General features: G+C 35.4%; 2 protein-coding genes across 4 annotated transcripts in view; both read left to right on the top strand.

The window, feature by feature from the left end:
• LOC128204926 (neo-calmodulin-like) overlaps positions 1-26,300 on the top strand; it is a 363,327-nt gene that overhangs the window by 128,923 nt on the left and 208,104 nt on the right. The gene's annotated exons all lie outside the window — the stretch shown is intronic.
• LOC128206511 (glutaminase liver isoform, mitochondrial-like) overlaps positions 1-26,300 on the top strand; it is a 51,042-nt gene that overhangs the window by 7,136 nt on the left and 17,606 nt on the right. For 2 of the 3 annotated variants that reach the window (XM_052909041.1, XM_052909042.1), the window contains exons 2-7: positions 1,958-2,458; positions 20,950-21,055; positions 22,343-22,482; positions 23,112-23,241; positions 24,323-24,402; positions 25,112-25,275. In XM_052909041.1, the coding sequence (XP_052765001.1) occupies positions 1,998-2,458; positions 20,950-21,055; positions 22,343-22,482; positions 23,112-23,241; positions 24,323-24,402; positions 25,112-25,275 (1,081 nt within the window). In that variant the 5' untranslated portion in view covers positions 1,958-1,997. The remainder of the gene's footprint in view (positions 1-1,957; positions 2,459-20,949; positions 21,056-22,342; positions 22,483-23,111; positions 23,242-24,322; positions 24,403-25,111; positions 25,276-26,300) is intronic. The other variant, XM_052909043.1, reaches the window with a different exon arrangement.

Here is a 26,300-nt window from a genome sequence, read left to right as displayed (position 1 = left end):
GGTCCACAGGTAACGTTGACAAATTTGTTTTATTTCAATTCAGTGTGAGGGTGTGCCGCCTCAAATGCCAAAGTCTTGATCCACCCCTGCTAGACCAAGTCTTAAGTTGCAGTTATAACCTGATTTGCTTTGTCGTATAATAGTCTGGAATAAGATCAAGTTCACCGATTCATTATATGCACATTGTTTGCATAAAATGCCTTTAATGTTGAAACTGTGCTAGATGTGGGTTTACAATTGTAAAGTTATTGAACACAGATAATTATTATATTTGTGCTAGTGGTTTTCGAGTGACCTTTGGAAGGAATTAATTTAAACTGCCTATAAGGTATAAAAACACTTGTCATTTTAACTTGATATTGCTTGATATAATGCATGGTTCTTTTTTACTCACCTTTTGCTCTCCCTGGTCTAAAGTTAAACAGTTAGTGAGAACCCTCATATGTACATGTATGCTTAAATTGTAATCTTTAATCTTTCCTTTTTTACGTAGGCTTTAATTGTAATCTTTAATCTTTTCTTATTTACTTTTACCATTCTTATAAATTTTATTCGAATGATTATGTAGTTGAAATAATCTGACACTATTTTATGTATTCTATCATAGATACATGAGATAGGATTACCATATCAAATATCTTAAAAAATCCAGTCCATATGTACAATTATTTAGATTTCATAATCATAATGACGACGACAACAATGCTAATGATGATGATAATGATGATGACATTTATGACAGTGGTGTTGACCATGACAATGATGATGATGATGTTGATGATGATGACATTTATGACAATGGTGTTGACCATGACAATGATGATGATGATGTTGATGATGATGATGACATTTATAACAATAGTGTTGACCATGACAATGATGATGTTGATTATGATGACATTTATGACAATGGTGTTGACCATGACAATGATGATGATGATGTTGATGATGATGACATTTATGACAATGGTGTTGACCATGACAATGATGATGATGATGATGATGATGATGATGATGATGATGATGATGATGATGATGATGATGATGATGATGACATTTATGACAATAGTGTTGACCATGACAATGATGATGATGATGATGATGATGATGATGATGATGATGATGATGATGATGATGATGATGATGATGATGATGATGATGATGGTGATGATGATGATATTTATGACAATGGTGTTGACCATGACAATGATGATGTTGATGATGATGATGATGATGACATTTATGACAATGGTGTTGACCATGACAATGATGATGATGATGATGACATTTATGACAATGGTGTTGACCATGACAATGATGATGATGATGTTGATGATGATGACATTTATGACAATGGTGTTGACCATGACAATGATGATGATGATGATGATGATGATGATGATGATGATGATGATGATGATGATGATGATGATGATGATGATGATGATGATGATGATGATGATGATGATGATGACATTTATGACAATGTGTTGACCATGACAATGATGATGATGATGTTGATGATGATGACATTTATGACAATGGTGTTGACCATGACAATGATGATGTTGATGATGATGTCATTTATGACAATGGTGTTGACCATGACAATGATGATGATGATGATGATGATGATGATGATGATGATGATGATGATGATGATGATGATGATGATGATGATGATGATGATGACATTTATGACAATGGTGTTGACCATGACAATGATGATGATGATGATGATGATGATGATGATGATGATGATGATGATGATGATGATGATGATGATGATGATGATGACATTTATGACAATGGTGTTGACCATGGCAATAATGATGTTGATGATAATAAATGTAACATTTATGATGTCAACACTTATTGTGGTCATCATAACCTGATATTACAACTTGCATATAAATCGATGTTTGAATTTAATTGATTCTGTTTTTACTCATTTCAGAATTCCAAAAATGGAGTAAAGTTACACCATTGACTAAACCATGGCACATTTATTGCAAAAAGCACTGCCATGCTGTAGAATAAAGTATTTGTGGAAAACATTCATTGTTCGCAACCAGCATACGTTGCAACAATATGTTACAGTGCTCAGCAATTCCTTGCAGAATCAAACTGTCAAAGACTGTACACGGTTCGATACAAAAGTTGATTCCGTTGGAAGACAATTAGGAAGGACATACGTAACTCTTGCAAAACCCTTTGCCAAATATGATTCTGGGACATGTTTTGCAAACTCACATGGTATTAGCACTTCCAAGAAAAGTCTTCCTCACGTTCTTCATAGGACAGAATCTCATGTGGCAGATCCACTGTTTCAAAGATTGAAAACATCAGTTTCACGAACACCAGCAGCAAGTTTGCACCAGCAGCGAAGGTATGTTGTGTCGACTTCCCCTCACGTAGTGCTTGGTACGAAATGGCGCAAAGGGGAGATCCCGTTTTTGTAAGTTTAGCTGCTCATTTGTTTACTGCGGTGTTCTGATAATAGATTGCTGTGATTGGCTGGCTCGACCTCCGCTCGGATTTTACTGAATTTTATGATAGATAATACCCATATTCTTCCCTTATTTTATGAATATATATTTTGCCTGCATACTTTAGATCTTAATATAAAGTTTTAACAATTGAAGGGGCACAATATGAATTGATGCAAATAAAAAATAATTTAATTTTAAAATGTTATTATGTTTAACTTATTTGACTTTATTGATCAAAACAACAACAAAAAATGCATGATTTGTGTACAGATTATAATGTTATTAATAAGATGATAAATCACCTTATTAATAAGTATTTTATTAATCAACTATTACCATTTGGTTAAAAAATTCTTATTTCTTACCTTAAGTTCACATTGAAGCCGTATTTATCCCTTATCCATTCATGGTGTCTTGATTTTGCTGATTTTGACATGCATCCTTAAAGTGACAGTGCACATATTTATGAATAAAGCACTGTACATTGTAAGGAAGCATGTCTTTTCGTCTTTATTTCGTAAATTGTTTGCTAAAACGTCAAATGTTTTACATTCGTCGTCCAATTTGTTGGTGTACAAAATCATAATAGTCGTAAAATCCACCAATGGGTCAAATACAACTGTTATATCAATCCGTACAAAGTGGTTTAAACATTCAATAGTTTCAAGTATTCCAATTAGAGTTATACAAAGCACACAATTTTCATTACAGTCAGAAAACGGAAAAAAAAATGGCTACCGTTAAAAATAATTTCCAGCATATTTTTCATATTAGGCAAGTTTCGACAGCCCATGAAAATTGCCCATTTCTCCAATCCTATATTAGGCGAGTTTTGTAGCCAAATACATAATAGTTGATTAATAAAAAAATATATTAGCGATAGTTTGGTGCTTTTTGACTGGGGAATTTGTGACCATGCAGCTGAAAAAAAACAAAACATGTATGAAGGGTAGCATTAAAATTAAAAAAGTATTTTTTTTTGCATCAACCTACATTGTATGCCTTTAACAGTTTTTGCCACTATTTCCTCACCATTTACCACTGTGTATTAAGTATCCCAGGGTATTATTAACAGTCTGGCTATATTGTTTTTTGCATTTTTATAATTATCCAAGCACAAGGGCCAGTATTCAATATTGATCTTATCCGTATCCTTTGACATGCCCTAGTGATTCCATTCAGCCTATTGGTCAGCTAAATATACAGGCCAATCAAAACACTTAGTTTCTAATCTTCAATTTAAGTTCAATCTATGTTGCTTATTGAATATGGACCAAGGCTAATGTGTGTTTAAAGCTTGGGATCTACTCACAAAACGTACAGTCGAACCCTTTTGGTTCAAACTGTCATGGCTGGAATCCCTGTGGCTCGAACTGGATCTAAAGGACGGTTTTCTTTATACTGAATGTAAGCATTCCTACTTGGCTCGAATTTTCCGAGGCTCGAGGTATTTTCATCAGTCCTTGGGCGTTCAAGCCAACGGGGTTCGACTGCACACATGTTGCCTGAGAGAATATGCACATATATAGCAAGGCCCATAACTCTGCTGACTTATATGATGTTGAGTTATGCCACTTTTTTGACTGAAAATAAAGAACATAGAAGTGTGTGTGTTCACTGCACATGACTCTTGTTTATTGTTAACTTAAATTTTTAAAGCTGCACACTCGCAGATTGAACTTTTTAGCTCACCTGTCACGTAGTGACAAGGTGAGCTTTTGTGATCACTCTTCGTCCGTCCGTCCGTCCGTCCGTCCGTCCGTCCGTCCGTTCACAATTGCTTGTGAACACAATAGAGGTCACAATTTTGACCTAATCTTTATGAAACTTGGTCAGACTGATCATCTCTATAAAATCTAGGTCAAGTTCGATATTGGGTCATCGGCGGTCAATAATTAGGTCACTAGGTCAATTAGTAGAAAAACCTTGTGAACACAATAGAGGTCACAATTTTAGCCTAATCTCAATTCAACTTGGTCAGAATGATCATCTCTAGAAAAATATAGGTCAAGTTCGATATTTGGTCATTCGCGGTCAACAACTAGGTCAGTAGGTCAATTAGTACAAAAACCTTGTGAACACAATAGAGGTCACAATTTTAGCCTAATCTCAATGCAACTTGGTCAGAATAATCATCTCTATAAAATCTAGGTCAAGTTCGATATTGGGTCATCCGCAGTCAATAACTAGGTCACTAGGTCAATTATTAGAAAAACCTTGTGAACACAACAGAGGTCACAATTTTGACCTAATCTTTATGAAACTTGGTCAGACTGATCATCTCTATGAAATCTAGGTCAAGTTCGATATTGGGTCATCTGGGGTCAAAAACTAGGTCAGTAGGTCAATTAGTAGAAATACCTTGTGAACACATTAGAGGTCACAATTTTAGCCTAATCTCAATGCAACTTGGTCAGAATGATCATCTCTATAAAATCTAGGTCAAGTTCGATATTGGGTCATCCGCGGTCAATAACTAGGTCACTAGGTCAATTAGTAGAAAAACCTTGTGAACACAATAGAGGTCACAATTTTAGCCTAATCTCAATGCAAATTGGTCAGAATGATCATCGCTGTAAAATGTAGGTCAAGTTTGATATTGGGTCATTCACGGTCAATAACTAGGTCACTAGGTCAATTAGTACAAAAACCTTGTGAACACAATAGAGGTCACAATTTTAGCCTAATCTCAATGCAACTTGGTCAGAATGATCATCTCTATAAAATCTAGGTCAAGTTCGATATTGGGTCATCCGCGGTCAATAACTAGGTCACTTGGTCAATTAGTACAAAAACCTTGTGAACACAATAGAGGTCACAATTTTAGGCTAATCTTAATGCAACTTGGTCAGAATGATCATCTCTATAAAATCTGGGTCAAGTTCGATATTGGGTCATACGCAGTCAATAACTAGGTCACTAGGTCAATTATTAGAAAAACCTTGTGAACAAAATAGAGGTCACAATTTTAGCCTTATCTTAATGAAACTTGGTCAGAATGATCATCTTAACATAAGCTAGGTCAAGTTCGATATTGGGTCAACCCAGGTCAAAAACTAGGTCACTAGGTCAATTAGTAGAAAAACCTTGTGAACACAATAGAGGTCACAATTTTAGCCTAATCTCAATGCAACTTGGTCAGAATGATCATCTCTATAAAATGTAGGTCAAGTTCGATATTGGGTCATCCGCGGTCAACAACTAGGTCACTAGGTCAATTAGTACAAAAACCTTGTGAACACAATAGAGGTCACAATTTTAGCCTAATCTCAATGCAAGTTGGTCAGAATAATCATCTCTATAAAATCTAGGTCAAGTTCGATATTGGGTCATCCGCAGTCAATAACTAGGTCACTAGGTCAATTATTAGAAAAACCTTGTGAACACAACAGAGGTCACAATTTTGACCTAATCTTTATGAAACTTGGTCAGACTGATCATCTCTATGAAATCTAGGTCAAGTTCGATATTGGGTCATCTGGGGTCAAAAACTAGGTCAGTAGGTCAATTAGTAGAAATACCTTGTGAACACATTAGAGGTCACAATTTTAGCCTAATCTCAATGCAACTTGGTCAGAATGATCATCTCTATAAAATTTAGGTCAAGTTCGATATTGGGTCATCCGCGGTCAATAACTAGGTCACTAGGTCAATTATTAGAAAAACCTTGTGAACACAATAGAGGTCACAATTTTAGCCTAATCTCAATGCAATTTGGTCAGAATGATCATCGCTATAAAATGTAGGTCAAGTTTGATATTGGGTCATTCACGGTCAATAACTAGGTCACTAGGTCAATTAGTACAAAAACCTTGTGAACACAATAGAGGTCACAATTTTAGCCTAATCTCAATGCAACTTGGTCAGAATGATCATCTCTATAAAATCTAGGTCAAGTTCGATATTGGGTCATCTGCGGTCAATAACTAGGTCATTAGGTCAATTAGTACAAAAACCTTGTGAACACAATAGAGGTCACAATTTTAGGCTAATCTTAATGCAACTTGGTCAGAATGATCATCTCTATAAAATCTGGGTCAAGTTCGATATTGGGTCATACGCAGTCAATAACTAGGTCACTAGGTCAATTATTAGAAAAACCTTGTGAACAAAATAGAGGTCACAATTTTAGCCTTATCTTAATGAAACTTGGTCAGAATGATCATCTTAACATAAGCTAGGTCAAGTTCCATATTGGGTCAACCCAGGTCAAAAACTAGGTCACTAGGTCAATTAGTAGAAAAACCTTGTGAACACAATAGAGGTCACAATTTTAGGCTTAACTCAATTCAACTTGGTCAGAATGATCATCTCTAGAAAAATTTAGGTCAAGTTTGATATTGGGTCATTCGCGGTCAATAACTAGGTCACTAGGTCAATTAGTATAAAAACCTTGTGAACACAATAGAGGTCACAACTTAAGCCTAATCTAAATGTAACTTGGTCAGAATGATCATCTCTATAAAATCTAGGTCAAGTTCGATATTGGGTCATTTACCGTCAATAACTAGGTCAATAGGTCAATTAGTAGAAAAACCTTGTGAACACAATAGAGGTCACAATTTGTGACCGCTTGATGTACGTCGTTCGTCAACATTTTGCTTCGAACAACATCTCCTTAACCCCTTGGCCAATCATGATGAAACTTGGCAGGGATGTTCCTTGCATGAAGCTCTACCAAAGTTGTTCAAAGACATGGATTCCATGCGAAACTCTGGTTGCCATGGTAACCGATAAGAAAAACTTAAAAAAAATTCTCCTCCAAAACCACAAGGCCTAGAGCTTTGATATTTGATATGTAGCATCACCTAATGGACCTCTACCAAGATTGTTCAAATTATGCCCCTGGGGTCAAAAATGACCCCGCCCCGGGTCACGTGGTTTACATAGACTTAGATATGGAAAACTTAACAAATCTTCTCCAAAACTAGAAGTCCTAGGGCTTTGATATTTGGCATGTATAATTACTTTATGGACATCTACCAAGATTGTTCTAATTATGCCTCTGGAGTGATAAGAGGCCCTGCCCGGGGGTCGCAAGTTTTACATAGGCTTATTTAGTGAAAACTTAAAATCTTGTCTAAAACCACAAGGCCTAGGCATTTGATATATGGTATGTAGCTTTACCTTGTGGTTCTCTACCGAGATTATTCAAATTATGCCCCTGAAGTGATAAGAGGCCCCACCTAGGGGGTCACAAGTTTTACATAGGCTTATATAAGGAAAGTGTTTAAAAATCTTCTTGTCTGAAAATGCAAGGCCTACGCATTCAATATTTGGTATGTATCATAACCAAGTGGTCCTCTACCAAGATTGTTCAATTTATGCCCCTGGGGAGAAGAGGCCCTATCCTGGGGGGAGTCACAAGTTTTGCATAGGCTTATATAGAACAAAAAACTTCTTGTCTAAACCAACAAGACATTGGCATTTTATATGTGGCATAACCTAGTGGCCCGCTACCAAGATTGTTCAATTTGTGCACCTGTGGTGAAAAGAGGCCTCACCCTGGGTGTCACAAGTTTTACATAGGCTTATATAGGAAAAAACTTTAAAATTTTCTTGTCTGAAGCCACAAGGACTAGGTCTTAAATATTTGGTTTGAAGCATTGCCTACTGATAGGGTCATGTGGGGTAAAAAACTAGGTCAGTGGGACAAATAAAAGAGTGGCCTCTAGGGGCCATACTTTTCATTGGATCTTTATGATAATAGGTCAGAATGTTCACTTTATTTAGCAAAGCTACAGGTGAGCGATACAGGGCCATCATGGCCCTCTTGTTTATGTTTTGTCTTGGAACAAGCCAATTTTTGCGAAAATCCATGGAAACCAGTTATATAAGATTGCAGACAAAAAATGAGACCACAGTTTTTTATATTTAAGTTAAAAAATTGATGTTTTATGCATTTTTCTCAAACCGTTAGTAATGGTTTAAGCCGTACAACATTAATTTTCGAACAGAAATATGAAAATCTTTGATCTGATTTTTTTGTCAGCAATCTTATACCATTGATTTGTAGATATTTACGCAAAAGTTTGCTCTTTCCAAGATAAAAATTAAAGAAGTTGTAAAAATGGTTTATCTGTGAGAGTGCAGCTTTAAAGGATAGGCTGTATAATACTTTTTTGACAAATCTTCAAAATTAATGTTAGTGATCTGATATAAGGACACGGTTTTGGTATATAGAGTGGGGATATTAATATGATAGGACGCATTTCTCACGTCCTGTATAACATGAGTTTTGTGAGCAAACACATTATAAATTGAGACACCGAAACGGTCGAAACGGATGCAAATTTATACACGAAATGAGACTTGATTCTGGTTGTCAGAAAGGCTTTTCATCAGAATATTCCTTTCATTATAATATACTGCCATGTATTAATTTCACATTTAAATGCACTGTTTTAGTTTTAACCGGCAAAAAAAACTGCATTTGACTTTAGCATGTCACATTTCTCAGAATTTCCACACCTGAAATAAAGTGGTAAATCAAGTGGCTGAATTTTTACTGTTGGATAAGATAAAGGAAATTGATAGGCGTTTAATAACACATTTATTCACACTGTTAACAATACAGCAAAAAAATTATGAAGCAATTTACTCACAGTTTTAAATGTCTTAAGGAATTTTTTTTAAATATGAACATTTGCAAGTCATCAATTGAGCGCCTTACTCTTAATATGTTTTAATAATTTAAAAACTCTGACTTTTTAGCACTTTCGAAAAATCACTCCAAAAGTTTCCATTTTGAATGCAAAAGTAATTTAGGTAGAACATTATGTTATTGGAAAGAGTGAAAAACTAGAAAGTGCTGAAATTCTGATATCACCAAGAACGAGTTTTTTCAAGGTCAATCAGCACTAAAAAACCTGTTCGATGAAGTTCTTTAGTTATTATTATTCATAATATTTATTCACTAATCTATTTATAATGTCACCCATTGTAATGTAACCCAGTTTAAACCCTGAGGTTTATGTGCCATAGTTTATTTATAAACTAATGAGTGCATTGTCAAAGGTATAGAAACGTAATTGATTGTATGCTTGAAAGAAAACTTATATTTGGTATAAAGTCCATTTATTAACTCAATTTACATTAGGCGTAAACAAATAAAAAAAATGTTTGTTTCTAATTTTACTGCAAATTCCACAGTAAAAAAGTGCCAAAATATCACTAATATTTTTAGCTCACCTGTCACTTTGTGACATGGTGAGCTTTTGTGATCGCCTTTTGTCCGGCGTCCGTCGTGCGTCGTGCGTCAACAATTTACTTAAAAGACATCTCCTCCTTAACCGCTGGGCCAATATTAATAAAACTTCATAGGGATGTTCCTTGGGTGGTCTTCTATCAAAGTTGTTCAAAGAATTCAATTCCATGCAGAACTCTGGTTGCCATGGCAAACAAAAGGAAACACTTTAAAAATCTTCTTCTCCCAAACCATAAGGCTTAGGCCGTTGATATATGGTAGGTAGGATCACCAAATGGTCCTCTACCAAGATTGTTCAAATTATGGCCCTGGGGTCAAAATTGGCCCCGCCCCGGGGGGTCATGGGTTTTCTCTATATGTTTATAGTGAAAACTTCAAAAATCTTCTCCTCTGAACTTACTTGGCCTAGAGCTTAGATATTTGGCATGATTCATCGTCTAGTGGACCTCTACAAAGATTGTTCAAATTATGGCCTTGGGGTCAAAATTGGCCCCGCCCCGGGGGGTCATGGGTTTTCTCTATATATGTTTATAGTGAAAACTTCAAAAATCTTCTCCTCTGAACTTACTTGGCCTAGAGCTTAGATGTTTGGCATGATTCATCGTCTAGTGGACCTCTACAAAGATTGTTCAAATTATGGCCCTGGGGTCAAAATTGGCCCCGCCCCTGGGGGGTCATGGGTATTCTCTATATGTTTAGAGTTAAAACTTCAAAAATTTTCTCCTCTGAACTTACTTGGACTAGAGCTTAGATATTTGGCATGATTCATCGTCTAGTGGACCTTTACAAAGATTGTTCAAATTATGGCCTTGGGGTCAAAATTGGCCCCGCCCCGGGGGTCATGGGTTTTTTCTATATGTTTATAGTGAAAACTTCAAAAATCTTCTCCTTTGAACTTACTTGGACTAGAGCTTAGATATTTGGCATGATTCATTGTCTAGTGGACCTCTACAAAGATTGTTCAAATTATGGCCTTGGGGTCAAAATTGGCCCCGCCCCGGGGGGTCATGGGTATTCTCTATATGTTTATAGTTAAAACTTAAAAAATCTTCTCCTCTGAACTTACTTGGACTAGAGCTTTGATATTTGGCATGATTCATCGTCTAGTGGACCTCTACAAAGATTGTTCAAATTATGGTCCTGGGGTCAAAATTGGCCCCGCCCCTGGGGGGTCATGGGTTTTCTCTATATGTTTATAGTAAAAAAAATAAAAAATCTCCTCTGAACTTACGTTGCTTAGAGCTTAGATATTTGGCATGATTCATCGTCTAGTGGACCTCTACAAAGATTGTTCAAATTATGGCCTTGGGGTCAAAATTGGCCCCGCCCCGGGGGGTCATGGGTTTTCTCTATATATGTTTATAGTGAAAACTTCAAAAATCTTCTCCTCTGAACTTACTTGGCCTAGAGCTTAGATGTTTGGCATGATTCATCGTCTAGTGGACCTCTACAAAGTTTGTTCAAATTATGGCCCTGGGGTCAAAATTGGCCCCGCCCCGGTGGGTCATGGGTATTCTCTATATGTTTAGAGTTAAAACTTCAAAAATCTTCTTCTCTGAACTTACTTGGACTAGAGCTTAGATATTTGGCATGATTCATCGTCTAGTGGACCTTTACAAAGATTGTTCAAATTATGGCCTTGGGGTCAAAATTGGCCCCGCCCCGGGGGTCATGGGTTTTTTCTATATGTTTATAGTGAAAACTTCAAAAATCTTCTCCTTTGAACTTACTTGGACTAGAGCTTAGATATTTGGCATGATTCATTGTCTAGTGGACCTCTACAAAGATTGTTCAAATTATGGCCTTGGGGTCAAAATTGGCCCCGCCCCGGGGGGTCATGGGTATTCTCTATATGTTTATAGTTAAAACTTAAAAAATCTTCTCCTCTGAACTTACTTGGACTAGAGCTTAGATATTTGGCATGATTCATCGTCTAGTGGACCTCTACAAAGATTGTTCAAATTATGGTCCTGGGGTCAAAATTGGCCCCGCCCCTGGGGGGTCATGGGTTTTCTCTATATGTTTATAGTAAAAAAAATAAAAAAATCTCCTCTGAACTTACGTTGCTTAGAGCTTAGATATTTGGCATGATTCATCGTCTAGTGGACCTCTACAAAGATTGTTCAAATTATGGCCTTGGGGTCAAAATTGGCCCCGCCCCTGGGGGGTCATGGGTTTTCTCTATATATGTTTATAGTGAAAACTTCAAAAATCTTCTCCTCTGAACTTACTTGGCCTAGAGCTTAGATGTTTGGCATGATTCATCGTCTAGTGGACCTCTACAAAGATTGTTCAAATTATGGCCCTGGGGTCAAAATTGGCCCCGCCCCTGGGGGGTCATGGGTATTCTCTATATGTTTAGAGTTAAAACTTCAAAAATTTTCTCCTCTGAACTTACTTGGACTAGAGCTTAGATATTTGGCATGATTCATCGTCTAGTGGACCTTTACAAAGATTGTTCAAATTATGGCCTTGGGGTCAAAATTGGCCCCGCCCCGGGGGTCATGGGTTTTTTCTATATGTTTATAGTGAAAACTTCAAAAATCTTCTCCTTTGAACTTACTTGGACTAGAGCTTAGATATTTGGCATGATTCATTGTCTAGTGGACCTCTACAAAGATTGTTCAAATTATGGCCTTGGGGTCAAAATTGGCCCCGCCCCGGGGGGTCATGGGTATTCTCTATATGTTTATAGTTAAAACTTAAAAAATCTTCTCCTCTGAACTTACTTGGACTAGAGCTTTGATATTTGGCATGATTCATCGTCTAGTGGACCTCTACAAAGATTGTTCAAATTATGGTCCTGGGGTCAAAATTGGCCCCGCCCCTGGGGGGTCATGGGTTTTCTCTATATGTTTATAGTAAAAAAAATAAAAAATCTCCTCTGAACTTACGTTGCTTAGAGCTTAGATATTTGGCATGATTCATCGTCTAGTGGACCTCTACAAAGATTGTTCAAATTATGGCCTTGGGGTCAAAATTGGCCCCGCCCCGGGGGGTCATGGGTTTTCTCTATATATGTTTATAGTGAAAACTTCAAAAATCTTCTCCTCTGAACTTACTTGGCCTAGAGCTTAGATGTTTGGCATGATTCATCGTCTAGTGGACCTCTACAAAGTTTGTTCAAATTATGGCCCTGGGGTCAAAATTGGCCCCGCCCCGGTGGGTCATGGGTATTCTCTATATGTTTAGAGTTAAAACTTCAAAAATCTTCTTCTCTGAACTTACTTGGACTAGAGCTTAGATATTTGGCATGATTCATCGTCTAGTGGACCTTTACAAAGATTGTTCAAATTATGGCCTTGGGGTCAAAATTGGCCCCGCCCCGGGGGTCATGGGTTTTTTCTATATGTTTATAGTGAAAACTTCAAAAATCTTCTCCTTTGAACTTACTTGGACTAGAGCTTAGATATTTGGCATGATTCATTGTCTAGTGGACCTCTACAAAGATTGTTCAAATTATGGCCTTGGGGTCAAAATTGGCCCCGCCCCGGGGGGTCATGGGTATTCTCTATATGTTTATAGTTAAAACTTAAAAAATCTTCTCCTCTGAACTTACTTGGACTAGAGCTTAGATATTTGGCATGATTCATCGTCTAGTGGACCTCTACAAAGATTGTTCAAATTATGGTCCTGGGGTCAAAATTGGCCCCGCCCCTGGGGGGTCATGGGTTTTCTCTATATGTTTATAGTAAAAAAAATAAAAAAATCTCCTCTGAACTTACGTTGCTTAGAGCTTAGATATTTGGCATGATTCATCGTCTAGTGGACCTCTACAAAGATTGTTCAAATTATGGCCTTGGGGTCAAAATTGGCCACGCCCCCTTGGGGGGTCATGGGTTTTCTCTATATGTTTAGAGTTAAAACTTCAAAAATCTTCTCCTCTGAACTTACTTGGACTAGAGCTTAGATATTTGGCATGATTCATCGTCTAGTGGACCTTTACAAAGATTGTTCAAATTATGGCCTTGGGGTCAAAATTGGCCTCACCCCGGGGCTGATGGGTTTTCTCTATATGTGTTATAGTGAAAACTTAAAAAATCTTCTCCGAACTCACAAAGACAAGTAACGTCTTAATTTAAACTGGATAACATATTTAGTACACATACCAATTTTCAATGTGGGCCACATACAACAATTTATAACAAATATACATATATAGATACACACGTAAAATCAAGTAGTGACAAGAGCTTAGATATTTGGCATGATATATCATCTAGTTGACTTGTACCAATATTGTTCAATCTTTGGCCCTGGGGTAAAAAAATGGCCCCACCCGGGTGGTCATGGGTTTCCTTATATATGTATATGATGAAAACTTAAAAAATCTTCTTCTCCGAAACCAAAAGGCGAAACCCTTAGATATTTGGTATGAAGCATCGTTTATCAGACCACTATTAAGATTGTTCAAACTTTAGCCCTGGGGTCAAAATTGGCCACGCCCCGTGTTCATAGGCTTAGGTTTTCAATATTTGTATATAATGGAAGAATGTGCAATATATGACAGGTGAGCGATTCAGGGCCATTTGGCCCTCTTGTTTCATTTTTGGTACACAAATCATATGCTTTTTGTTTTGATCATTGACAGTCAAATGAGTTAAACATAATAATGTATTAAAATTATTTAATTGTATTTTTTTTTGCATCAACCTCCATTGTGCACCTTTTTTTCATTTTCACACTAAAAACAGCCGCTGTTTGTTCTTGGTTCATCTTCCCTAGTAACAAACAACTGAAAATTATTTCAAAGGAGTGAAACAAATAACAGCCCGAAAAAAGAGTTTTTGCATTATGTTTTGTTTCTCAAAACTGCGCCATTTTATTAGCATACTTTTGAAAGGTTATTGCTGGTTTCTGCAGTATTTGTGTGAACGTCAAGGCGGGTGATTCTTTCACATAATCTTTATCAATGACACAGCTGCATCCCACAATTTGTCAGTCTTGCACATATCAGCCGACTCTCCCAGTTTCTTCAACCTCGATGTGGTTGATGATGTCATTTTTATGACATATCGTGTCTATTAAAGTGTTATGTTTGTTCATCTAGCATTGATGATAATTAATTGTTAATTAATACTGTTTATCTCTATATTGTAATGTTTTAAGCCTTATCGCATATAAACTTTGTCATTGTCAATGTCAAGTTAATATAAAAAGTGAAGAGAAATGGGGATGTTATGATGAAAAAACATTGAAAGACAGCTGCAAATGGTATATATTTGATTATAACAAAAGGAAGATCATGCGTTTTTTTTTATTTAAACCAATAATGAATAACAGGAACAACACTACATGTTAATTAGCCCATAAGGAACAGTAGCAAACATTTATAAATATATTGTTTTTATGGGCAAGGAAAACCTGAAAAATAGTTTGTTAATCTGTCCCCTGTGCAAAAGCATATAGGGCCTGTGCTGGGCTTGGGGTCATATTCGATATAATTCTTATCCTTATCCTTAGACACTCCTTAGTAAATCCATTCATTCCATTGGCAAGTTATTTTATGGTCCAATCAAAACACTTGCAATCCTAAAATTAAGTGAAATCAAAGGTGGCTTAATTGAATACATCCCTTGGCCAAAAATATAAGAAAAAAGAAAAGTTTGTGGGCCATTTGGTCTTGATAATCCTTAACTAGGCTGCTTCTATAAAAAGGATACATTTTTCGTAAGCTAGCAACTACAGAAAAGATGTAATTAAAAGGAGAAAAATTAACAGTAAGGACATTTCTTTACCATGGCAATAAAAAGATTAAGTTCAAGGAAACAAATAATTTCTTTTATATGCCTTAAAGCTTTATGTGGACACAAGAGAAAAACAGAGTTAAATCTTAATGATTAAGGTGAGTGTAGCGAGCGAGTCCTTCTTAATTATTAAGATATTACTTTAGGTCATCTTACTGACAACCTCATTGGCTGACACATTGTAAACGCAAAATCTGAGGCAGGGATTGTGTATTTGATGAGTGGCAATAGGCGGACCTTAAAACACCCGTGAAAGATGAAATTTCTGCAATTTCATTGGCTGAAAATGTAGGTTGTATTCTAAAACATATTTACCACTAGCATGCAAGTGTAACTGTGATATCATAATTGATGATCACCACTTCAAAATTAAATCATTAAACCTTTTTATTATATTCTAGTGTTATAACTCTTGAAAATATAAATGTATACCGTAATAACTGTTTGTAATGAAATTGTCATATAATACTAATAGCTATGGTTATCTGTATGTTACAATTGAACGCTATAAAGAATCAAAATAATTTATTGAATATCAATAGAATATCACATTGGTTTTATTCAATACAAAGTCTATTAACTATTTATATTAAATTGGTTAAAGCGACAGTCCGCAAATCGGGCAAATTAGCCATGAAAAAAAAATAAAATTCATCTATGTGTTGATAAGCATTCCTGACTGACGAATCCAAAAAAAATTTGGTTCAAATCGACCTAGAAATGAGTTTTTCGTGTCATTTTCAATAACTCTTCTTAACTATCGGCCCCCGAGAGTTAACGGTTATATAAATAGAAAAAACAGTGGGATTCCAAAGTTCTTGCGCATGCGCAGGGCGATACTATTTCCCGGTCTCTCCTCGTAAAATCCGGTCTCATCCGGTCTCATTTTTCCCGGTTCATAACTTATGGCCCCAGGCAACGGATTGTGTTGCTGATGTTTATAACACGATTTTGACAATCTTATTTGTTTTTATATGTAACAAAATGGTATAAAATATATAAACATTATGTCTTAATTTATGCAATTTGTTATAGGTATACACTATTTATGCAATTCGTGTTAAAGGTGTAGAGAAAGATGCGATGCAGTACAAATGCTCATGTTTTTTGCATAAAAGATTGAGGACGGCTAGAGTATGAAGTAACTTAGAATTGCACCTTTTAAATTATGTTATGTTATGTTATTGTTCTTCCTTTTATGTTTACCCCCCCTCCCCCCGACATAAATTTTTTTAAGCATAAATGATTACAATTGAAAAATTCCATGTTTGCATATCCGACTCATATCTGATTTACATGTAGTCAAGCATTGTTATTTTTTGTATTACTATTATCAATAGTATACTTATAACTGAATTTAATATGAAAAAAACACACACTCAATGTGTTTGTTATTCATGACATTAATTTCAGTACATGTGCATATTTCATGTTTTTATCTTTGCCTAAATTTATTTTATGTTTTATTGATATAAAATTTGAAATAAATAGTGACATAATTATCATCAAATATCTAATGTTTTAATCAACTGTAATCTTTTGTAATCCTATTACCCCCCGCGGTCATTAACACCTTTTTGATCACGCCCGATAGCTACTATAAAACAGAGACCGGAGGAGACCGGGACCGGGAAATAGTATCGCCCCCAAGAGTAGTCGGAAAAACCGTAGACCTACTTTCTCTTTTGCCGTCTAAAAATAGCAACTTTCGGCAATTTTCAATTTGTTAAATCTAAGTTATTAAAGCGATTTTTTAAAAAATAATTGCGGTTCAGTCGGTCTGAAACAATGTGGAACTTATTAAAAACTTTTGAAATACGGTTACTTTTGCGGACTGTCGCTTTAAAATCTGGCATAAAGTTTTTATCAGATTTAGAAAGCAGGACTCAACGCAACACTATTGTAACTCATTTTTTCAAATTTTACAGGAGGTTGAAAAAACTTCACAATTTTTTGTATTATACATATTTTGTAAGAGTCTTAGTATATTTGTCTTTGAAAGTAGAATCAATTTATTAATCCAAATTGAAATTTGAAGTATAATGTTGTGTTTTTATTATATTTGAATAAATATTAGTTACAATACTGTTGCCTCTGAAAATGAGAAAATATCATTTAATTTTTCAATGCAACACTATTGTAACTGAAGTTGCAATAGTGTTGCATTATCTTTTTTTACCAGTTATTTACAATTTGCAGAGCAACACAATGATATTTTTGTTTTGTTTTTAAGTTGTGCCTACATATTAATTTAAAACATAGCTTAAAACACGTTTAATTCCTCATAGTTTTTTGTAGTTTTTAATAAGAGTCAAAGTTGCCGTTTAAATTCAATTTATAAAAAAGGCACAAATAGTTAACTTGAATCTTAATGCGCTGTGTACTGTACTGTGGCTTGGAATTTACTCAATAACCTAGCGATATATCATACTGACTATAATGAAAAAAGGTTGCATTTAATTTTATCTGTTTATTAAAATTATAAAACATAACTTTCGGTAAAGCAACTTTAACTACATAGTTAAATATAATGTACAATTATGTTATATACCAGCAAATTCAGCATTTCATTTGTGAAGTGATTCTCTTTAACTTGGAAAATATGATTTCTGTGCAATAATATTAAGTGTTCCTACATTTGATTAATAATAACAATTTTTAGAATTTTCATAACATATTTGTATATCAATAGTTACTACATGTGGCTGTACATCTTAAAGCTGCACTCTCACAGATATACCATTTGTAACTTTTTTTTATTTTTTGTCTTGGAAAAAACAAATTTTTGAGTAAATATCTGCAAACCAATGATATAAGATTGCTGACAAAAAATCAGATCTTGATTTTCATATTTCTGTTTGAAAATTAATGTTTTATGGCTTAAACCATTACTAACGGTTTAAGAAAAATGCATAAAACATCATTTTTTTAACTTAAATATACAAATCTGCGATCTATTTTTTTGCCAGCAGTCTTATTTAACTGGTTTCCATCGGTTTTCGCAAAATTTGGCTCGTTCCAAGACAAAAAATAAAAAAAGTTGTCAAAACATTCAATCTATGAGAGTGCAGCTTTAACAATCTGACTTTTTAAAAATAAGTTGCCATCATAAAATGCCCTGTAAATCATAGAAATGTATTTTATTATATAAATAGAATATCACATTCGTGGTCATTTAAACAAAATTTATTAAGTTCATGTTTACTGAATTGTCAAAAATTGATAGAAAGTTTCCACAGCTTATTTCAATCAATTTTAGAAAACTTTAATTAATAAATGTAAAATAAATTCCTTATTGAACGAACACTCATGCTATCCTCTATGATTGGCAAACGGGGAATACACTGAAATCACAATTAGGTATTCAAATAAATAATCTGATGTTAAACTAATACATCATAATATTAGCATCATTGGCAACTACAGTACTTTTTCTGTTAAATTTCATACACAATGAAGCATAGCGATGTTGATCCGACGATGAATAATACGATATTAATAAATTAATTTATAGATATTTATACTTCTATAATTGATCTCATTATTTTCATATGTTCTAATTTTTAAAGAACACTAGTACTAGTGGCATAGTACTGTTTTGGTTTAATAGTTAACTTGATTCACAGAGATTATAAGTATCTACCATAGTTGCTCCTGTAAGATTATAGGTTCATCCCGACCCTCGCGCAATCCTAAGTCAATTATAAAATTATTTGGACCATAGTATTTAAAAAGTGAGTGTTTTTTGTTGTTTTATTTCGTTGAATTGCATTGGGATGTTATATAACACCTGAACTACATGTACCAAAATGTCATGGTATATACTTAAATAGATTATGGTTCTATGGTGTCAGGGCCATATAATTAAAGTTAAATCTGTAATAAAATTGAACTATTAATATAACATAAAAAAATGATTAAAGAAAATGTTTAGAATGGTTACACATATTAATCTTCATATACAGTACAGCCAACTATTAAAAAAATAAAAGAAATCAGTTTATTTTTACCTTGTAATGAACATAACATAATAATATTTTTCTTGTTATTTAATTTATAATTTCATAAGATATTATTACAATAAGAAATTGTTTATATGAAAAGTAAAACACTTCTGTATTTATAAAGCACAAGCCTCTCAAACATTTCTATGCATTATTGCAATATTGACACAAACTTTAGTGAACAGTAATGATGTGATATGATTCTTACCCTTTATCTTGGGATAATACACATGTTACTATAAATAATAACATTTCACTATAGAAATTCGTTCCCGTAATAATGATTATCGTCCCAACCCGTGAGATTATTACGATTATGGCATAATTGCCCGATGAGAACGAGAACGTAAAGACTGACATCAATTTCACGTTAATAAGAATGGCCGCTGTATACTTGGTATACAAACATTTTGTTTCAGTATATGAGTACTACCCGAAACTGTATCAGATGTTTACATCCGTTAAAGGTCATAAAGCACTGAGGCAAGGAAATGTTTTGTAGAAACATTTTTTTTTTACTTTACTCGCTGAGAATTTTTAATTATTCCAGCAGAATGGCTAGGGTCATTTAAGTCGAGATGCTTATGAAATTGCTCCTAGGCTTGACGACCCTGGCTGTGCCCACCTTATAATTGAAATGAACAACCAAAACAGCCAATGTAAAACAAGAAATATTTGAAGAATGAGAATATTGCAGGCTTATTCTGAAAACATGTACGAAAAGGTTTGCTAATGTGATTTCCAGTCACTCGTTATTTTTCACAGCTAATGCCATTCAAAACCATTTTGTTATTTCACATTTTTAAAATGTTAAGACTTAAGTCACTACAGTACATGCTAATCATAATGCATATCCTTTATTGTTCCACAAAATCATGTTCTTTAAATCCATTTGAAATCATTGACAAATGACAAAACATATGTATTATACAGGGTCATGAAGATAATAATGGTTGACCATGGCTTTTGGTTGATAATTGCCCCAGTGAAAATAATTATTTCTTTCATTGGGGCAATTATTAACCAAAAGCCATGGTCAACCCTGTATAATTCTATAAATAAACTTCATACTGTTATTGATTTCTTCCATACTTGAAGTTGTAAAGTTGTAACCTACTTACTATATTAAGCTTCTTTCCCAAGAAGCTGACGATGTAATCAAACATTATGACATCATAGTGATATAGTATAACAGAGTTACAATAATGTTCCACTGTGACATTTTTTCAAAGGGTTTATAATTTTTATGCAACACTATTGTAACTGGAGTTACAATAGTGTTGCAATTTGGAATTTAACACATCAGAGATACAATTAGGTAGCAAATATTTTTAAAGATACACTTATTTTAGGAATACATCTAAAATATTTTATGAGTTAATGCATCTTAACAAAATACACTCAAAAATGCCAAAAAGCTAAATTCTGTAAAAAATGCAGTTACAATAGTGTTGCGTTGAGCCCTCGACTGGTGTAATATCCCCATTTTTATTTTCTAGAGATGGCGTTGAGTCGACAAATCTTCATATCGAGGAGCTGGAGGACAAGCTGTTCGATTATTTGTGCGAAGACAGTCAGGTTTTGCTCATCTCAAAATTTAAAAAGGTAATGAATGGACATCATAAAAGTTTTGCGAGACAGAAAACTCATTTGCCATATTTTTTGTCAAATAATACAGTGTGTGTATACCACGTGATAAATGACGTCATATATGCTACGTCGGAAGGCAATATTTTGCTTAAAATGAAGACTTAAATCAAAGATAACTTTTCTTTTACTACACCATTTTAAACAAAACAAATGGCAGTCTATGCCACTTAAAGAGCCCCGCCTTCGTTTTATTACCGAAGTTTGATAAGGTAAATAGTTAAATCAAACACTTCGACAAACCTGTTTTCAAATAAATGTTTTGACAGTGCTCCGTCAGACGGCTGTATTGTGAAAATTTTTGTTGAAGTGTTTGAAGAAATTAAACTCTCAATCAAACTCTGGTAAAAGACCGAAGGCGGGGCTCCGTAAGAGGCGTAAACTGCGCTATGTTTCATCGCAAATGGTGAAGAAATAGTGAAGTTATTTTTGTTTTAAGTCTTCATTCGAAGCAAAATATTGCCTTCCGATGTAGCATTTATGACGTAATTTATCACGTGGTATACACACACTGTAATACCATTTTACTTGTTGGTGGCTCAGACAGGTTGTGGTAGCTCCTTATTGTAGTGGTTTATGTTGTGGTTAGAACATAATATTGTTTAAAATCTTAATAGTTAAAGCTGCACTCTCACAGATTGTCAGTTTTGACACTTTTAAAATATTTGTCCCACAATCAGCTGATTAAGGCATCAATGCCTTAAATTAAGTCATATTAGATAACTCACAATAGAACAGATATCATTTATTGTTCGGTAAACTGAGGAAAATGTTATTTTTTTAAGTGTTAGTAAGGCTTAGATAAGATCTTTTTTCAGCAGTCTTATATCACTTGTTTTCAGATGGTTTCGTAAAAAATGGCTCAAAGACAAAAACTAAAAAAGTTGATAAAAATGTGAGAGTGCAGCTTTAAGATGTGTGAAGTACTCGAAAAGTAGCTCTTATCAGGGTTGTATCTCAGTGGTGTACCTGAAGTATTTTGAATTGTATGTCCATATACTTAAGTGAGGGGCCGACATGTGAAGGTCTTTTTTTAGTATGTCTCAACACATAAATAATTATGTGAGGTGGGACGTCTTTAAAGAATGCAGTCTTTAAGCAGTCTGAATGCTGTTTATACATCCATTAGCTGATTCTGATATTAAAACAATTTGCAATTTCGATGGAGCCAACATTAACTTGTGAACTCATACTATGTGTATGAGACCAAAGGTAGTAAAGGCTTGCATGTTGTCTTTTTTTCAGGCCATAACATCTACGGGCCTGAGAGAGACGGACCCACGCCTTGCTGACTGTATGAGGAACTTCACAAAGCACACAAATGCTGAACATAGAGACGACCACAGCCATCATGGCCCTGCTGTCGACAGGGAAACGTTCAAGCAGTAAGAGTATTTAATTTTGTGTCACCTGTGAGGCAGGGCACATGCATAGTGATTACCTTTTTCTGGTGTCCTCTACCATCACATTGTGGACCGTGTCATACTTTTGTTTTGATCCATTACTTTCAAATGACTTGTAGGGTCATTAACTTGATATGGACATTGGTCATGGTAAAATGATACCCCCTTTTGATGGGCTCAGTAGGTCAAAGGTCAAGGTTTTGGTGACCTTTCAAGGTGCTTACCCAGGAGACTCATCCAATTCATTGAATCCTATTTTTTTGCTGAGAAAATAAGTGTTAAAATGATATATTATTGTTGTAAAGTCCCTGAAAAAGTGTTACATGTAGCTCCAAAAGTATCCTTCACGCTTCAAACTTTACAGGATTTTAAGTCAGCATGGAAATTGTGGCATTTCACCTGATCTTAAAAGAGTTATGACCCTTGACTAAGTAAAATCTTATCTGATAAATACCATTCTTGTTTCAAGGCAGCATGTGGAGATATTTATCACCTATGTGATAGCTCTAGTTGTTTTCCAACTTCCAAGGAACTATAAATTATTCAGAGAAGTTCCTCAATGTAGGGTAGCCCAAAATGGATGAACATAAAACTGCAGTTCTATATTTCAGAATTATTGCACCTAACATAGTGCTGATAGCGAGTGCATTCCGTAACCAGTTTGTGGTTCCTGATTTCGACCACTTCTGCAAGAATATCGATCAGATGTACTGGAATTGTCGTGATCAAATCGGTGGAAAGGTAACCTTCTTTTTAAGTTTTTTTTTGGTTCCAATGAAAGTCATATACGTCTTGAACCGTGCAACAAAATAGAGCTGTGAAATACAACTTGTTCTCCAGCACTGAGCCCCTCATCTCCAGCACTCTGCCGCTCATCTTAAGCACTCTGCCCCTCATCTCCAGCACTCTGCACCTACTCCCCAGCATCCTGTCCATCTTCTCCAGCACTCTGTCTCTCATCTCCAGCACTCTGCCCCACTTCTTCAGCACTCTGTCCCTCTTCTCCAGCACCCTGCTCCACTTTGCCAGCAGCCTGCCCCTCTTCTCCAGCACCCTGCCCCTTTTCTCCAGCACCCTGCCCTTCTTCAGCACTCTGTCCTTCTTCTTCAGCACCCTGCCCCCCTTTGCCAGCACTCTGCTTCTCTTTTCCAGCATGCTGTCCCTCTTATCCAGCATCCTGCCCCTCTTCCAGCACCCTGTCGCTCTTCTCCAGCATCCTGTCTCTCTTCTTTAGCATCCTGCCCCTCTTCTTCATTTTGAAAAAAATATCAACGTTGTCCTCTGGGAACATTGACTGACCTTTTCACCAACTGTCTTATGTGACAGCAATGGCATTTCGACTTTATAAACAGTTTTGAATACAAATATTCAATAGATGACCTGGACTGTGATTTTTTTGACTTACTCTCTTATTTTTTAAGTTACAGCAATGAAATTTGGACAATACGTGCAGTTTTTCCTTGGATGACCTTGACTTTGACCTTTTGACCTACTGTCCTATTTTAGGACATTTGATGATATTCGATCACACTAGTTGCAGTGCCATAAACCAACAAACTCATTCATTCAAATAAAGAAACAAAGTTTAAATATTTTCACTCAGTTCGCAATTTAAGGCTATCATGGCCCTCTATGTTATATTATGACTGTAATTATTTAATTGCCACTAGGGGGTACATTTCACATACAGTGATAGTTTGTGTTTCAAAAAAAGGACTATCTGGTATCATTGGAGGAAGATTTTGCACCTGGCCCCTCAATTTATAACAAAGCCTCACTCTGTGGGCATACATTGCATACAATGATAGTCCTTGTTTTCCAGGTTGCGACGTACATTCCACAGCTTGCGAGATACAATCCAAATATGTGGGGAGTGTCCTTGTGTACCGTTGATGGTCAAAGGTTTGTGTTGTTTTGCTCTTGTCTGTTATTAGCTTGTGTGTTTGTAATGGCTTTGGTGTCATTGTTGTTAGCGTTGGAAGTGTCGTCGTTGTGCGGAAACGTTTATCTTGGCCACAATTGAAAATCCTTTCCAGATATTTTCAAGAAATTAGTACACATAATACTAGTGCCAATACACACATGTATTAAAGCCCACACCTCTGGCTTAATAATAGTTGTGTAATGCTATTTTATTTACTGAAAAACAACAGCAGTCAAGTATTAGCATTTTTAAGTGCTCTTGTTTGGAGAAAGAAAATTGAGGTATTTTTTATAACTTTGATGTGATCACTTTGGCTATTTATGAAATATATACCCGATGTTGAACATGATTGTCTATTCCGGTTTCTGATCAATAACTTTTGAACAACTTGACATAGATTCTTCAAACTTGGTTTGCATATGGATAGTTATTAGTAGATGACCTCTCATTTTAGGGATAATAGGTCAAGGTCATGGTGACCGTTACCAGAAAATTGATTGGTGCCTCAGAAAATTGATTGGTGCCTCAGAAAATTGATTGGTGCCTCGGATGGACTACACATCCAATTAGCGTTATTTTTCATACTCCAGTCTGTGTCTCAATCTATCATGTAAACTGTGGTTCTTTCTAGACTTTCCTGATACATCACACACAAACCTAAAATGTCAGGTTTTGTATATTCTGTAGGTACTCCCACGGCGATGTTCAAGTGCCGTTTTGTCTTCAATCAGTGTCCAAACCCCTCACATACGCCATGGTTCTTGATGAACTCTCACCACGCGTCACGCACGAGTATGTTGGGCAGGAGCCCAGTGGCGAGTCATTTGACAGTATTTCTCTTGACTACAGAGGTAGGTTATTCTCTTTAAATTGTTTCACTTATAAATGGATTCCGGAGCCAAAGATATGTAAACAACACATAGATCCTTGTCCAATGTAGAACCAGTAATTTTGTCAGTGTTGAGAGACTATGAGAAAAAGTTTAAGCTTGGCAGACATGTTATCATAAATAGATCACACATTATTGGTAACTGTGCACATATCGAGCTACAGTAAAACTGCGATCGCTCAAGGATGCCAGGGTCCGAGCTAAAACCTCGAAGGAACCGATGTTTCCAACAACCCAAGTTTCAATTTCCCAGTCTGTTTTGAATTGTCTTTCAGTGTATTTTAAATTTGAAGTCGTCAAACCAAATGTTTACTTTGACACTGATTATGTATTGCATTGTGAAAATCGCTCATATGTTCAAAGGCTGTCAAATACTTAATGTAAAAATGTAAAAGAAAAACCAATAAATGAAGAAATAGTAAAGTTTATTTTTACAAAAAGCACATTTTCTAAAGTAAGCTACATTGAAATATGACAGTGCATATTATAATTATCTTCTCAAATGCAATAGACAACTAATAGCTGTCATGCATCAACAATGGTAAACCATTTTCACACCTAATCAAAATTTCATTTCAACTGTCATTGCAATTCTTACAACTTGCGAAAAATTTAACACCTAGCAATTGCTTATTTTGGAAGTCGCGTTCGGGGAAAAAGTGTGAAAATGTTACCTTGAGGGAGTTGTAAGGTTTTGATCATGATTAGTGTATTTGGGACCGGCTATGGTGCTTGACTCCTCGATTTATTTAGGTTTCCATGTAGCATCGGTATATTTTATATGAAAATAGAAGGAAAAATGTTCCGGACTAAGCTTGGACCTTGAGGGACCGCCGGATCTCGAAAGACCGCAGTTTTACTCTAATATATTTATTGTTAGCTTGAAGAAAAAAGTGGAGGTATTTTCATTGGTGTCATTCTTTTCTTGGTGTCAGCTTAACTCAAAACTGGTACACAAGTTGCCAGAAACAGTATGCAAAGTCATGA

This window comes from Mya arenaria, chromosome 10 (assembly GCF_026914265.1).
Source record: "Mya arenaria isolate MELC-2E11 chromosome 10, ASM2691426v1".
Classification (NCBI taxonomy): Eukaryota; Metazoa; Mollusca; class Bivalvia; order Myida; family Myidae; genus Mya; species Mya arenaria.
The sequence above is the reverse complement of the archived record's forward strand: the minus strand, read 5'-3'. Positions and strand labels throughout refer to the sequence as shown.